Raw genomic sequence first — 16705 nt, 5'->3', positions numbered from 1 at the left:
ATGAGCCTCTAGGCTGGAATTTCTGTGAAGCAGACATCTTCCTAATTTGTTCATCCCAAGAGACTACATGTACAAATGGAAAATGGACAGACCATATAGAAAAATATAACTCTGACCCGCAGTCTGTAACAACCAGTCCAGGAAGCCAACCCATTATCTGTAGTTACCAGTCTGGGAAGTCAAACTAGTATCTGTGGCAAATAGTTCGGGAAGCCAAAATAAACCCTGTAGCAGTCAGCCCCACAGCCAGAATTTGATTAATATCCTCTCCCAACCAATCACATAAGATGCTTTGCTTCTGGTTAGCCCCCCAGGCCAACAATCTCCAATCAGAGCATACCTGAAGTCTCTTCCCTGCCCCCCCCCCCCGCCCCAACTATAAAGCTTTCTCACTTCTCTGCCTGACTTAAAGCCTATCAAATGCAAGTGATGGAGGTTGACTCCCTTGCTTAGAGCAAGCTCTGAATAAACAGCCTTTGCCTGTTCTCATGTTGGTGGTCTTTTATTTCCACAATTTCATTTAAAGGTTTAACTTTCCCGACATGCTATGTGATGTTAGATAAGCCATCTCCTCTCTTTGGGCCTTACTTTCTTCAACTGAAAAATTGTTTCAACATTTATTCATTCCTTTATTCGACAGATATTCCTTGGCACTTAAGCTGGGCCGTAAGAGTTGCTAGACATTGGGTGAATATTCGAGGCACAAAGTTGATCAAGGACGTTAGTTGCTCTCTGGGAATGTAGAACCCAGTAAAGGGATGCGGCTATGTGAAGTATTTGCTGCTTCATATTAGCATCCGTCCTACAAGGGTGCAGTGCAATACCGAAGAAGAGTGGTCAGTGGGAAGAAGAGGGCTGGGAAAGGATTCCCAGAGAAAGCCTCCCCCCCACGCCCGCTTCCCCGCATTGCCACAGCAGCGCCCTGAGGCAGTCGGTGTCTGTTGGAGAGCTGGACTCGCTCTGCCCTCCCTGTTTCTTTGCGGGGCCAGAAGGGAGGACCACAGAGACGTGGCGCCCTCCACCGTCCTAGAGAAGCCAGAGTGGCAAGAGTGCAGCAGCCTCCACCTCTCCCGTGCGGAGCGTGGGACTGGCCGGGGCGTGGAGCCTGGGGCTTGCGCGCCCGACTCCTGGGCCGCTATATCAGGCCCGCTCCGGTCCAGAGCGTCCCTTCCCGACCCCGGGCAGCCCCCAGTAAGGCCTGGCGCGCGCTCGCTTCCCGGGAGGGCGGCCCTGGCCATGGCGGCCGCGGCCCTGGCGGGCGGCGCCCCCTTCGGCCCTGCACTCGAGCTGCTACCGGGACTGCGCGCGCCGGCCCGGGCGCGCCCGGTGAGTGCGGGGCCGGCGCTACGACGCTGGCTCGGCCCTGCCCGGTGCTCTAGGTCCAGAGAAGGGGCGGAGGGGGCAGTGCGGCGGCCGGGAAATCGGGGTACAGCCCAGAGTGGAGGGTCCGGAGGAACAGGCAGGGAGCAGAATGAATTCGACATCCCCCAGACTTGCGCCGGCCGGGGAAACACACGTGCGGCTGCACAGGCATGAGCCAAGTGCTGGGGAGGAGGTGTTCACAGAGTGCTGTGCGCAGCGACGAATGTCCAGAATTTCCATATCACTGGTTTTAAGAGAGCTGGTTATGTTTGAGGTGGGTCTTGAGATGAATGAGGTTGCTGGCGCTGGAGGGAGGAACTGGATCTCCAGGCAGGGGGGAGGGGGGGGCTGCAGGTGCAATGGCACGGATTGCAGGTGCAATTTGGGCAAGGAAAGGGTTTGGATTCGTAACAGGATGGTGACAGGGGATGAGGGTGGTGGTGCAGGAGATGATCTTTGGCAGGTAAACTGGGTCTCTGAATAGTGAATGGAATGGTCTGCGTGCAGAGGATTTGGACATTTTGAGGTAGGTGAGGGTGATCCGGCCCACCAGTCTGAGCCCTGGAGTGTCGAGTAAGTCTCTGTGGGGACTTTAGGGCAAGGACTGATGTGAAATGGAACGGAGTCAGCCCCTCCATAGTATGGAGATTGAGATCCTAAATGAGGCAGTGGCTGGGAATTATAAGTAAGTCTTGATGGCTCTCCATTAGCACTGTTTGTGTTTCTTATGGAGGAAAGTGATAGAGAAGGTGCAGAAGGTTGGGCCTCCCAGAGATACAGGAAAAGGGGACATTAAGACTGGGAAGTGGGGAAGGAAGAGTAGGGTGGGGTGTTTTAGAGAGTGTGTTGGAGGGGCAGAGTGCAGGGAGCAAAGTCAGTTTGGATCTGCCTTTTGAAGTCCAGCCTCCAGAGCAACCTGAGTGTTCTCAGGTGCCCTTAGCTAGTGGCAATGACAGGAAGGAAGAGAAGAGAAAGAATCTCACACAGGGGCAGCAGGGGTGGCAGGAGTGAGGATAGAAGGCAGTGTGGTACAGTAAGTAAGAGCCAGAGAGTCAGATAGGCTTGACTTCTGTCTCAGTTCTGTAACTCTGAGCCTCGGTTTCCTCTTCTATAAAGTGAATCTGATACCCTCCTCATAGGCTGTGAGGCATGCAAAGTAATATATGTAAAGTTCTTGGCACAGGCTCAAATGGGTAAATGGTGATTGTACTTGTTATGAAGGGTTGGTGACCTCTGGAGGAGGGTACATTGTGGAGAAAGGATGGCACCTAGGGCACACATAGTTGTTCTGGGCACAGGATGGAAAGGGGAAACTTGCACAGACTCATGAAAAAGGTGATGTGGTGAAGTTAAGATGAAGGGATGTGGGAAATTGATGACTGATCCCTCATATCTTTGTAAGTAGGAGACGCAGATCCGCTGAGAGTTCCCTTAGACATTCAGAATGCAGAAACTCAATGGGCATCCCCTCCAGTACCACTTGGTGCCTCATCTACCCTACTGTAGGCCTGGGTCTGGAATTGTCCGAGGGCATTTAAACACATGTTGTTTCAGGAGTCAGTGACCTTCGAGGATGTGGCCGTCTACTTCTCTGAGAACGAATGGATCGGCCTGGCCCCTGCTCAGAGGGTCCTGTACAGGGACGTGATGCTGGAGAATTATGGGGTTGTGGCTTCCCTGGGTAAGGGTCTTTCCTTTTGGACTCTGCTTCTGCCCTCCAGAGTTCCCCGGCTCCTCCTTCCTCAGAAGCTCTGGAGTCTTTGATAAGCCTCACCTGAGTAGCAACTTCAGACTCTTGGATTCTTAATGAGCCAGCCTCAGCGGTTGCTAAGAAGTGGGAAGTCCTGGTGTAAATTTGGGCCTGACATCAGCCTTTCTTGCCCCAGGGTGGGAGCTAACTCTCAACTCCTGTGCTAATGGGTACAGTAGGAAGAGAGCAGATTCCTGGTGTCCCACCAAACCCTCAGTTTCCCACGCGCTTAGTTTGGGAGACCCAGCCCAATACCAAGCATCCTGATGCAGATGTCTGAACTTGAGAGCTCTAAGAGAGGGAGAGAACAAAAAAGCTCAATCTCTCAACGAGTGGAATCATCCGTTCGCTCACTCAAACTGTTGTTGAGCACCTCTCGGTCTAATTCCTGACCTTTGTCAGCCTCCTGGCCCTGCTGCCCTGGGTCTCCTGGCCCTTCCCCTGGACTTTCTTTTCTCGCTTTCCCTGGTTAATTCCCTTCTTTCCCTTCCTGCCCCTGAAGACAAAGCCTGGGAGGAGCCTTGGGATTGCTCTATGTCACCCCACTCACCTGCCTGTCCCATTTCCTCCCCCTCAACCAGCATTTCCATTTCCCAAACCGGCTCTGATTTCCCAGCTGGAGCGAGGGGAAGCGCCCTGGTGCAAGGCTCCTCAGGGAGCTCTGGATGGAGAGTGCCCGAGGGGCGTCTCCACAGGTGAGTGAGGGTACATGTGCCAGTCATCTGACCAGTTCCCTTGTCTTGATCTTTACAGTGTAGTAGGTATGTGTTCTCTTAACCTAGTGCTATAGACACCGGTGGGATTCCTCTCCTCCCCCCTTTTTTCCTGTGTCCCCATGGTTTTCCCTCTTCTTGAGTCTGTTCACCCTGGCTCCTTTTCGTTTACCTCTTTTGCCTCTTCCTCATTTCCACTGTTCTTATCACGGCCACCATTTATCTGTACTCCCTGACTTTTCTGTTTACACTCTGAGGTGGCCTTTCTACTTTCTCAGCCTGCTTATCATCTTCCAGAAGAAGATTCTGACTGCCCTTTGGGCTATCGTGGTCATCTTTATCATTAGAAATCAAGAAGTCTCAATAATTCTGAGCCATATACTTCCAATTCAGGTATTTCTGGTGGGCAAAGCCCTGGCATTCCTTTAGGAACATAGGGCTTTCCTGTTCCTAATTTGCTAGTGACAGCTATGCCCCTTATGGCCTCCCTCGCACCATTCCGTCTTCTTCCCACAGGAGCTCTTCTGTGGGCACAGTGGAACTTGAGCTGTTCCCTCAACTTCCTTGTTCTCACAGTTCCTTGCTGTGTCTGGCTGTCTTTCCAGAGTCTTAGGATATCCTTGATTATAATTAACAACCCAGTTCAAACTGGCTTGAACAAAAAAGGAATTTGCTATTTCATGTAAGTAGGAAGTTCATAGATAGAGTGCAGCTACAGCTTGATCAGTTTCAGTCTCTGCTCTTTCTTGTCTCCTTATATGCTGGGTTTGCCTACAGCCTGGCTCCTCTCGTGGCTGTAAGGTGATTGGTAGTTGTAACCAAGGCTCTGCTGCTTCGTACCTAGGGAGAGAAATAGGGCAGGCCTTCTCAGGCCTTTGGGATGTACCATCTGAAGTCTTATGCCAGCTCTAAACCAATCACTATGGCCAGGGAAATAGCATGCACTGATTGTCTTGGCCTAGACTGCCGATTTCTGAAACCGTCTCTCGTGTAGTGAGTAGGGCAGGCTAACCTGCTTGTCTTAGACCAGTAAGGGGTACACTAGGAACTGGAGTTGGGATCGCTCTCCCCCAAAAGGCAGGGCTCTCCATAATGGGCAGGGTGGGGGTAGGGGTTGGTGGTGCTGGTAGAATGGATGTAGAGAGACAACTACACTGTCCTCTGCACTCTCTCAGGATCTCAGTGCTTACTCTCCCACCACCCAAAGGAATTTCTCGTCTTTGCTTTAGGCAGAAAACCAACAGCTAAGTCATTCCTTGAGTAAAACCCTAACTCCCTGACCTGCAGCAAACTTCCTTTGAGGACATGTCCCTATTCAAAGTCCATTTTTGTCTTAAAGAAAAGAATACTCAGGGGACACACAGTCCTTGGCTTCAGCAATATAAAAGAGTGTCATTTGGAGGATGAAAAATTGATCTGTTTCTTAGAAGGCACTGGATGGGAGTTATGAAGAGACCAATCTTAGCTAAGCCTGAAGAAGAGTTTATTAGAGTGGACCTTTGCAATTGAGGTGTCTGTCATTAGAATAAGAAGTGACTTCTGGAAATGGCTGAGTGAAGGCTGTGAGGCCATTTCTAATGGATGCCATGGAGAGATCCATCATTGATCCTTTGTAGAAAGAGAAGGCAATAGATGGACAGACGGGAAGGAAGCTAAGCTTAGAGGCTGTGGTTTCCCAACATAGCCTCAGGAATAGTTCTTTGCAGTTCAATCCTTTCCTAATTCTATTCCATGTGAACTGGAGTTCACCTCCTAGGGGAGGTGAAGAAGAAAACTTAGTCCCCTATTTTTTCTTGACACTTAAAAATGAGTGATGCGTTTTCATGTTTTAGGGAACTGATGGAATCGCATCTTCCCTGAAGGTCTGTTTTCTGTCCTTTATATTGTTAACCTCCTCCAGTTTCAGGTCATCTGTGTACCGATCTCTCCACCCACCTTCATTCTCCCTTACCACTTCCATCTCTGCTCCTTTCTTCATGGGCCCCACTCCTCTCACTGAGCTAGCCTTATTTATATCTTGACCCGGGCAGGATATCCATTTCTGAAGCCTGCTGCGATCTCCCATCTTGAACAGGTGGAAGAGCCGTTGAACCTGAAACTGCAAGGAGAGGGTCCAAGCCTAATCTGTACTGGTAAGTGAGGGGAATGAACACTTTTCTCCCAGGCACATGTTTTCCTCTGTCTTTCCTTTGTAAAATGTTAAAATTCCATTTTACCACGTACGTTCTAAATAAAAGACCTTCTCATCTTTTGGGATGAGCACTGGGTGTTGCATGGAAACTAATTTGACAATAAATTTCATCTACTAAAATAAATAAATAAATAAATAAATAACCAACCCTCTAAAAATCCCCAAGTCAACGATAAGAGGAAAGTTAAACTTTAAGCTTCCAGCTTTCATTTGGTCATCATCAATTATAATTAAATTCGGGTGTGTTGGATCATAGGCTGTAACTGAACAGATGGCCTACTGGTCGCTATGGCCAACCAGTATTTTAAAAGAAAATGCTGTGTTTTATTCATTCTGTTAGTTTTTAAGGTGTGATTCTGAAACAGAAGTGTGGATAAAACACTATGGGAACAAAGAGGAGGCAGTCTTTGCCCAGTTGTGTATAAAGTAGTTTGGGGAATCCCTTTTCATGGTGGACCTGGTGACTGCATTGAATGAAAAGACCACATTTCCTTTTAGTGTTGACAAGTATGAGAAAGATTCTCCTTATTGCTCCCCACTGTGTGTGACAAGTTCAGGTTCCTCAGGTATACCACAAAGGATTCTTTATTTCCGAACATGTTGTTTCTCATGTTATAAACTAGACTACCTAGAAGAAATTCTTACTTGTCTCTCTTAGATTCAATTAAACTATTCCTGGAGAGCTCCCTCTGTGCTTGGTCTGGTGCCTGGGAATCATAGCCCTCAGGGACTCTGTCTAGTTTCTGCCTTTCTGTAGCATAAACTTTGGTCGCTTTCAGTGTGTTCACCCTGTGGTGCCATTTTCAGCTAGGACAGGGCTCCTTGGACATAGAGGTAACACTTGAAGTGCAATGGACGTATGAGTACCACTTGGTGATGCTATTTGCCCCATTATGGGTAATGATGACATTTGCAGCTTTGATTTCTTCTTCCAGAGGGTGTGTTGAAGAGTGAGAAAGAAGATTTTATTCTGAAGGAGGAAGGTTTTGAGGAGGCAAAAGACCACATGGTGCTGTCAAGTGGACCCCGGTGGTGTGGTTCCCAGGAATTCTGGTTTGGGAAAACCTGTGAGGAGGGAAAAAGCAGGTTAGGGAGGTGGCACAACTACTCCAATGGGAAAAGTGTGGAGAACACTGCAAATGATGTTATAGAAGTGATTGTCAAAGATGAGATGATCTCAGGAGAAGATGGTTCAGAGAATACTGATGTTAATACTCACCTTGTTGTACATGACAAGATTCTCAGTGAGCAGGTATTCTGTATATGTGAAGAATGTGGCAAGTGTTTTGATCAAACTGAAGACTTTGACCAACATCAGAGAGTTCATAATGGAGAGAAGATCTATGGTTGTAAGGAATGTGGGAAGACTTTCAGTTTTAGATCACATTGCCTTGCACATCAGAGAATTCACACTGGGGTGAAACCCTATGTGTGTCAAGAATGTGCTAAAGCCTTTGTTTGGAAGTCAAACCTGATTCGGCACCAGAGAATACATACTGGAGAGAAGCCCTTTGAATGTAAGGAATGTGGGAAGGGCTTTAGTCAGAACACAAGCCTTACACAACATCAGCGAATCCATACTGGAGAAAAACCATATACATGTAAGGAATGTGGGAAAAGCTTTACTCGGAACCCAGCCCTGCTTCGACATCAGAGAATCCACACTGGGGAGAAGCCTTATGAATGTAAGGACTGTGGAAAAGGTTTCATGTGGAACTCAGATCTTGCTCAGCACCAGAGGGTCCACACGGGAGAGAAGCCCCATGAATGTACTGACTGTGGGAAAAGCTTCATTTGCAAGGCACACCTTATCCGACATCAGAGAATCCATACTGGGGAAAGGCCCTATAAATGTAATGATTGTGGGAAGGCCTTCAGTCAGAATTCTGTTTTGATTAAGCACCAGAGGCGCCATGCTAGAGAGAAACCCTGTAATTATCACACCTCCCACCTTCTTGAACATTAGAGAAGGCATAAGGGTGAGGCTTGTTTATAATTCTTATGCTACAGGAGCCCCAGAGACAAAACGAGATGACTGTCCACGGTTTGTTATAACTCTAATAGTCAGTATTATCTTGCCCCTTCTGAACAGATACCCTGTACTCTAGCAAGATGGTCCCACTGTTCAACCATGTTCATGCTAGGCAACTTTTAGTTGAGCATCTGCTCTGTCAGGCACTTGCTAACCACTTTACATACATTCTTTTGTTTTCCTTAATCCTGTTAAGGTAGGTACTTATCCTCATTTTACTAATGGGAAGTCTGAGGTTGAAAGAAGTTGTAAAACTCATTCAAGGTTACTCAGCTAATATGTTACAGAATAGAGATTGGAGTCAGGCCTATCTGACTCCAGAGTTTTCTGTTCTTTATTTGTACACATTTCTGCTTCTGTTCATTTCTATTTGCTCAAGTTTCCCTGGGCTACAAATTTCCCTTCCTCATCTAAGACCCAGCTCCTTTAACTGAACAGACCCCTGTTCCTCTTCTACTTGTAGTCAGTACTGTTCAAATTGGTATTTAACTATGTGCTGTCTTATATTTTTCTTTTTTTTTTAATTTTTTTAACGTTTATTTATTTTTGAGACAGAGAGAGACAGAGCATGAACAGGGGAAGGTCAGAGCGAGGGAGACACAGAATCTGAAACAGGCTCCAGGCTCTGAGCTGTCAGCACAGAGCCCGACGCGGGGCTCGAACTCACAGACCGCGAGATCATGACCTGAGCCAAAGTCAGCCGCTTAACCGACTGAGCCACCCAGGCGCCCCTGTCTTATATTTTTCTAATGTCTCATGTGTGTTAGTCCAGCTAAATGGCTCTTTGAGGACCAACACTATTTCTTTTATGTTTTTCAAATTCTGAAACTTAACTTATTTTTTACTAGATATAACATGCTCATGATAAAAAAAAAAGTTGAAATAGTTCAAAAAGGTGTTCATTGAAAAGTAAATCTTGTCACTCCTGTCTCCCAGTCTACCTCTTTAGAGACCATCACTGTTACTGGCTGTGTGTCTTCCTGGGCATATTCTTTCTATATACAAGTGCTTATTAATACTGCTTTCAAAAGTCTACCTCACTGAAAACCATTTGATGTAGATGATAGTGCAGTTACATTGCCAACTCCAGAACTTTCTCTTCCTCAGAAGTTGTGGTCTACTTTTATATCACCAAGATGACTTAAGCAAAGTAACAGAGTAGTCTGGGTTATGCAGTTGTGGGAGACCTGACTGCCCTTGTGTTATAAGATAGGAATCTGGGACTAGGAAAATGTAAACCAAGTGGGAGATTTTTGTTTCCATAAAAATTTGTATGGCTATAACCTCTCTGATTGCTCTACTATCCCAAATCCCCTTCCAGCCTGTCCCTTCTCATCACCATGATAGCCCACATCTCAGAGTAAGCTATATTATTAGAGAATGCTATTGACCACCGTCAAGGGTTAGAGAAACAAAGGCCCTATTCAGAGAAGAGCACTGGCCAAAACAGATGAAACGTACATTCCAGACTTCACCTTTAGAACCATTTTCAGATTGCAGTTTGCCTCTCTGCTAATTAGGCATTCTGCTTTAGAAGCTCCTAGCCAGGTAATATAATTGTTGACTAAGGAGCAAGGAAGAGAAGCCAGAGGCTGGCTTGGACTAAACTGGTTCCTGAAAATTACAAACATTAATTTTAGAGCCCCTGATTGCTGAAGTAGTAAGGAGAACTTGGCCTAGCATAGTCTAGTTAGGGTGCCTCTACTAAGTAGGAAAACTTTTGTATTAAACAGAACCAGGAAATGGAAATGAGTGATGTGGACAGGCATTTGGGGGAAGTTTATTAAGCACATAATCACTGAGTACCTGCTTGCATGTAAAGCACTATGCTTCATGCTGCATAAACAATGGTAAGTCAGATTGGTTTCCTGCCTTTCTGGAACATTAATGAGAGAGACCAAACAAAAAAAATTCAAGTAATTTATTAAAGATTGCCAAGTGTTATAAAGGAAATGAATGGTACAGAGAGAATGATAGAGAGGAACCCTCTATATGAATAGTCAGGGAAGGCCTACCTCTCCTAAGAGGTAACATTAAACCTCTCAGAATGAGAAAAAGGCACATATATGAAGAATGGGGGAAGAACAGCAGGCAGAGGAACATCTCTGCAGACTCTGATGTGTGAAGGGTTTGGCATGTTCAAGACACCAAAAGGTTTTAGGTATAGCATAATGATCAAGGGTATGAGGGACACAAGTTAGGTTTGTAGACATAGGTGGCTCAGATCATTCAATTCCATCCCAAGTGAAAAGCTATTAGAGGACATTCAGTGGAGGAATGACATGTTTGATTCACATTTTGAGATGGTCCCTGGCTGCTGTGTAGAAAATGGCTTGTTAAGGGACAAAAGTGAAAGGAGAGGTCATATTGGAGACTGCTAGCAGTCCAGGTTGGAGATGAGAGTGGCTTGGAGTGGGTGGTGGTTGTAGAAATGGAGAGAAAATATATTTAAGATACAGTTTGGAAAAAAAATCAGTGACCTGTTAAAGGATTGGATATAGGAGTAACAGGAATTAGGGATTGGTTTCTGGTTTGAGCAGCTGAGTTAGATAGCAGACCATTTACTGGAATGAATAAGACTGGAATGGGAATAGGTTTGGGGAGGGAGAAATCGAGAAGTCTGTTTTGGATTAACATTTCAGATATGTGTGAGATATACAAGTAGAAATTCCAGGTGGTGGTTGTATATATGGGTTTGAGCTCTGGGTTAGTGATATCTAGAGCTTTGCATTTGGGAGTCATCAAATGAGCAAAAGGTATTTTAAGCTGTGGGAAGAAATGAATGAAATCTCCTGGAGCTGCATTATCCAACACAGTAGCCACTGGCCAAATATAGGTATTTAAATTTAATTGTAAGTTTTAGGTTCTTATCAGACTGGCCAGATTTCAAGCACACAATAACTATGTGGGAGTTGACTACCATATTGGATAGTGTTGACATAGAACATTTCCATAATTTCAAAAAGTTCTGTTGGACAGTACTGCCTCCAGAGAATACAGCAAAATATGAAGACCCAGGATAGAGTCCTATGAAACACTGATTCAATATTTAGGGAGTTGGACAGGAGGAAGTGCCTGGAAGAGAGGCTAAAAAAGGTCAGTGAGAGGCTGGCAATATCACCAGTGGACACATTACACAGGCAGCAGTTGAAATAAGGTCGAATGCTTGGACCAGTGCTAAAAGGAGGTAATCATTAAAATCCTAAATGTCAATAAGCTCCCAGGGTGAAGATGATGTGTATCCTAGATGACGTCAGTATCTTAAAATGGGAGAGAGACAGATAACAAATAGGAAGCAGAAACCACAGAAATGGAACCTGGAAGAGAAGAAACAGTTTGGACTTCTGGAGGAGCACCATGGAAGTTGATCAACCCTAGGAACTCTCCCTCAAAGATGGAAATGTTTGTAGGCAGAGTGGTGGGATGGGAAGACAAATTTTAGGAATGTCACAAAGAATTGCCCACATATGGCAAAGACACAAATTTCGGAGGGATTAAGAAGTAGCACGTAGAAATGGATGGCCCCTATCAAAAAAATTCCTAACTAGTCTTTTCCTTACCAGAGACCCAGAGACAGGCACTTGGAAGTCCTGAGCCTATATCAAAGACTGTAATGTGTGATGAAGGAATCATAACATGGAAGATTTTCCAATTTGTAATAATACTTTCCACACATCTTGAAGTCAGAAGAGGAATGATTAATACTCATTTCCTAAATTTTGGAGACATATAAAGGAAAAAATTAGAAATATAAGATACTTTCTGATAAATCCTAACTAGCAATATATTAAAATCAAGAATTGATTATGGTAAATTTTTATCTTCCAAATTTTCCAAAATAGGATTGGAAAGTAAGGAAATATAAAAACAGTGTATAGAGTCATTCACATAGTGAAAATTAACTGGCCTGCCCAGAATCTCTGGGGGGAATGAATTATTAAATCCTCCCTATTTTTCAACTCCGAGGTAGCTACAGAGTTGTCTTAGAACCAACTCTGTTGCAAACCAGTGGTTGCAATTCTGAGCATGTCTTTGTCACGGCCAAATCAGGGTTCTGTACTATTCATCTCTTTGTTGGTTCCCAGCATCCATTCTTCTGTCTGGGAACAGTAACCCAAATATTCTTTGGGAAAGCATCCTTTCTCAGCCACCTGGTTTTGGGTCCACCCCCAACTTCATAAGTGGATCCTGGTTAGCCTAGGTGCATCAACACCCTATTACTTTGACCACAGAGCCAATGAGATCTGAGGAGATATTTACCTGGCCTTCTGAAAGAGAGAGGCTTTTCTTTGAGAGCAACCAAAGGAGATATTCTGTCCTCCTGTGGATGGTATATAGGAAGATATGAGGCCTTGAACTGCAACAACACTTTTATTTTGTTAAGAGGGAGGTAGTCTGGAGCTTCCTGGTGTTAGCATGTGGAGCCTGAGGATGAAGTCAGTACCAAAGGAGAGAGTGGCAAAGCAGAGAAAAACTGGGTCCCTGGTGACATTTGAGCCATTAGCCCAAGCCTTACCTGAAATAGACTCACCTCTGGAATTTTCAGTCATGTGAGCCAATAAACATCTTTTGTTAAACTAGTTGGATTTGAGTTCTCTGTCATTTGCAACTTCGTCATACTGATACAGGCTTGTATTTGAAAGCACTGGTTTCTTGTACAGCACCTAGTGTCGCATTTTCTCTTCCTCAGTAGTCACACAAGCTGTTCATTTGTATCTCATCTCAGTTGCTTGGAGTTTGCATGGCTAAATAGGTACCTCTCATACCCTAAACTTAATTTCATGAACACCACCAGACCAATGTTTGGTCATACCTTAGCATACCTTCCAAATTTGAATATAATACTTTCAGTTCCAGATTCCCTAGTGGATAACTTCCTGTCTCTGACATATTTTCTAGCCTCCCCTCCCCTGCTGTATATGAAATTTGGGTTTGCTATGTCCCCTATATTTTATGTCAGATTCTTGTGAAATGACCAGATATTTTTCATATGCACAAAGGCTTTGTTTTATTGAACAGTGTTCCAAAACTTAGGGAGAGGTAGAGTCTCCTACAGCATATTCTCTGAAATTGAAAGTCATCTCTCTGCTGAATGATTGAGAGGTAAGTGAAAAGTTACTTTCTTACCTTAGCAAAAAGAAAACAAAAAGACTTGCTTTGAACTTTCTCTTTCCCCAAGAGAAGAACTACTTCCCTGGTGTAAGTGATACAGGCGTTGCATTTTTCAGCCTCCACTCCTGTTTCCAGCATAGTCCAGGCTGAACTCAAGTGTGCTTGGCATGAATGAGAAGTGAGCTCCATTCTGATCTCTAGTACGTTGTACACACTAAAGTTGATAAAAAGTTACTAATTTTCAAGTATATAACATTTTATTTTGTTGATAATAAGAAGAAATGAGAAAGAAAATGTAGATTTGTCTATCAATTGTTGCTAATTTTCAAGTATATAACATCTTATTTTGTCGATAATATAAGACGCGAGAAAGAAAATGTAGATTTGTCCATCAGACAATTGTTGCTAATTTTCAAGTATATAACATTTTATTTTGTCAATAATATAAGAAGAAATGAGAAAGACAATGTAGATTTGTCTATCAGACTATCAATTGTTGCCTGTATCCTCGACTATACATCCTATACTATCGGCTGCTCTTCCTTTCAGATGTGTTTCCTGCCCACTAAAGGCACCCTATGGAGAGGTTGACACAGGCTTTTGACTCTGCCTCATTCTCTTTGAGAACATAGTAATTCTGAATGCATGGGATCTGACCACTAGGCCCCAAGTTTATTTTACTATTTTCCTGGGAGACTCAAAGGATACTCAGGCAAATGGGACTAAGCTCCTCTGATATGTCTGCCCTGGGGGTGGCAGGTCAGATTCTCTGATGTTCCTTTGGAAAATGCGAGTCTGTGTGAAGAGGAAATAGAGAAGGAGGGGAGTGGAACATGCTGGGAACTGGTAACAAATAACACAAAAGACCAAAAACCCATGATGTATAAAGTGAAAGTATTCTGAAAAGGTAACAGACACACCTGAGGGAAGCCACCCATGGCAATGTTAATATGGAAACTGAAAATCAACTCAAAGCATACGTGAGAGGTAGGCATGATCCATTCATTCCCTTCTGCCTCCTTGGCTTTATTTCACATAATGACCATCTCAGAGTTTGTGATAGCTATTGTCTTTTCAATCCTGTCTCTGAGATTAAGAAGCTGTTCTTAAAATGAAAATCTAATTGTATCACTCTGTTTCTAAAACTCCTGTAATCATTTTCTGTTGCCTAAAAAACAAAATCCAAATTCCTTAGGTGAATATTCAGAACCATATTACTGATTTGCTTTAATTGATGGTTTTATTGTATTCCTGCATCAGTCTCCAACTTAGATCTCAACTACAGCCATATTTCTCTGCTTCTAGTGTTTAACCATGTGGGGTTTTTGTTTCTTTGAACGATGTTTTGCTCTTTCAAGGAATGAGGGATATATCTGTATTGATCAGTAGTTCTCATCGGGAGCTGACTTTGTTTCCTTTTCCCAGACAATTCGCCAATGTTTAGAGACATTTTTTGTTGTTACGGTTGATGAGAGGGCTGCTCCTGGCATCTTGTGTTAGAGGCAGGCTACTAAATATACAACAGTGCACAGGCATTCCCCCACAACAAAGATTAGCTGGCACCAAATGCGAATAGTGCTGCTGTTATGAAAAATCTTGTATAGGCCAATCTCATTTGGAAGTTTGTTGACATTTCTTTGAGCCTTTCAAAACTTGTTACAACGGCACCTGGTTGGCTCAGTTAGTTGTGTGTCCGACTCTCGATTTCAGCTCATGTCGTGGTCTCAGGGCCATGGTCCCAGAGTTGTAAGCTAGAGAAAAGAGAACGTTATTAAGAAAATCATAAGGAAGAAAAGATATATTTGCAATACTTTACTGTATTTATATAAAAAAAATCATGTATCAATGGTCCCTTGAAGTTCAAATCCCTGTTGTTCAATGTGGTCAACTGTACTTGAAAGAAGTTATGGAAACTCATTCCCTTATTCTATTCTATTATTCTATTAGGCAACATTTAAATATATTGGCATAACACCAAAAATGTGGGAGTATTTTATTTATTTTATTTTTTTTGGTGGGGGTGGGGAAGGGCAGGGAGAGAATCCTAAGCAGGCTCCACACTCAACATGGAGTCCAACATGGGCTCAGTCTCATGAACATGAGATCATAACCTGAGCCAAAACCAAGAGTCGGATGCTTAACTATTTAACCAACTGAGCCACCCAGGCACCCCAATGTGGGAGTACTTTAACCAACATTTATAGATTTTGTAATGTTTGGCATCCATCCATCACAAGGCCAAAGTAATAGCCAAAGTTGTTTACATTTCTCCTGTTGTCTCACTTTCATGGGTGTGCAGAAATCATATTACAAATGCTCCAACTACAGACCCAACTTCTGTGTTTTGCTTCCTGCCCAGTAGACCATCCCCACCTGACAGCTTCTCCCCAATATAGTAATAAAGGCTTTGCCTGTTTTCTGCTCACTCCTTCTCTTGACTGATCTTGGTACTTCCTTGTGTGGTAGGACATGCCCCCATCTTTTCAGGAATTGTAAGTAATAAGCTTCTTTCAAATGCAGTTGTCTCCTTGCCATTCCTGATTTTTTTTTTAATCCAGAGTACATTTTAACCATAGGATAAAACCCACAATATATACATGAGTATGCCAAGTAATGATAAATGCTACAAAGAACAATAGAACAGGAAAAGGTATAAAAAGGGATAGATAAGACTTATCAGGAACAGACTCCAATAAGGGGACATTTGAGCAAGAGACCAGAGTAAAATAGGGAGTGAGATGTGCTGATATTGAGGAGCAGAGCATTTCAGACAGAGGGGAGAGCAAACACTAATGGCCTGAGGCAGGAGAGAACATGCCTGGAGTGTGTAAATAGGAAGACAGGCAACATTGCTTAAAAGTGGGATGGCTTCAGAATATGGGAGGTGGGTTGATCTATTCTTCCCCAAATTTCTATGTTGAGCCCTAACCCCCTAGTACCTCAGAATTTGACTGTATTTGGACACGAGGTCTTTAAAGATACAATTAAGTTAAAATGAGGTTGTTAGAGTGGCCCTAATCTAATCTTAGGGATGTCCTTCTAAGAAGAGGAGATTAGGACACACATACCAGGAGTGCACATGTACAGAGAGACAACCACGTGAAGAGGCAATGGGAGGGTGGCTGTCTGCAAGCCAAGGAGGGGCCTTAGAGGAATCCAACCTGCCAACACCTTGATCTTGGACTTCCAGCCTCCAGAACTATAAGAAAACACATTTTTGTTATATCACCCAGTCTGTGGTATTTTGTTATGTCCTAGAGCTAAACTGTGATGGCAAAATGTTGCTACCTTACAATTACCATTATTTAGTTGGTGTAGCTAGCAGGTTTGATCTGTGTTCTCCTGGCCCAATGTGGTTTTCTCTAATTTTGCATATTATGTTTCCAGATAACATGCAAGCTTCCTGATAGCACTGAGTTTACACATTGTTCCTGTACCCCTAACTTGGAATATCCAAGTTATTTTATTTATTTTTTGTTTGATATTTGATTAAATAATAGGAATCTCACTTAATTTTATCTTTTTTTTCTTTTTTATTAATTGTC

At 43.8% G+C, this 16705-nt stretch overlaps 1 protein-coding gene across 3 annotated transcripts; it reads left to right on the top strand.

Annotated features, from left to right (window-relative positions):
- The first annotated feature begins 1031 nt into the window (after positions 1-1031).
- Positions 1032-8354, top strand: ZNF662 (zinc finger protein 662). 3 transcript variants are annotated; one of them, XM_043595620.1, is made up of 5 exons: positions 1032-1636; positions 2917-3043; positions 3694-3807; positions 5856-5957; positions 6952-8354. In XM_043595620.1, the coding sequence occupies exons 1-5, from the start codon at positions 1472-1474 to the stop codon at positions 7980-7982; spliced, it is 1539 nt and encodes a 512-aa protein (XP_043451555.1). In that variant the 5' UTR covers positions 1032-1471; the 3' UTR covers positions 7983-8354. The 3 variants fall into 3 exon arrangements, with proteins under 3 accessions (XP_043451555.1, XP_043451556.1, XP_043451557.1); XM_043595621.1 differs by having other exon boundaries at positions 1034-1326; XM_043595622.1 differs by having other exon boundaries at positions 1038-1191.
- Positions 8355-16705: the final 8351 nt, after the last annotated feature.

Source organism: Prionailurus bengalensis, chromosome C2, assembly GCF_016509475.1.
Source record: "Prionailurus bengalensis isolate Pbe53 chromosome C2, Fcat_Pben_1.1_paternal_pri, whole genome shotgun sequence".
In the NCBI taxonomy this organism is placed as follows: Eukaryota; Metazoa; Chordata; class Mammalia; order Carnivora; family Felidae; genus Prionailurus; species Prionailurus bengalensis.
The sequence above is the reverse complement of the archived record's forward strand: the minus strand, read 5'-3'. Positions and strand labels throughout refer to the sequence as shown.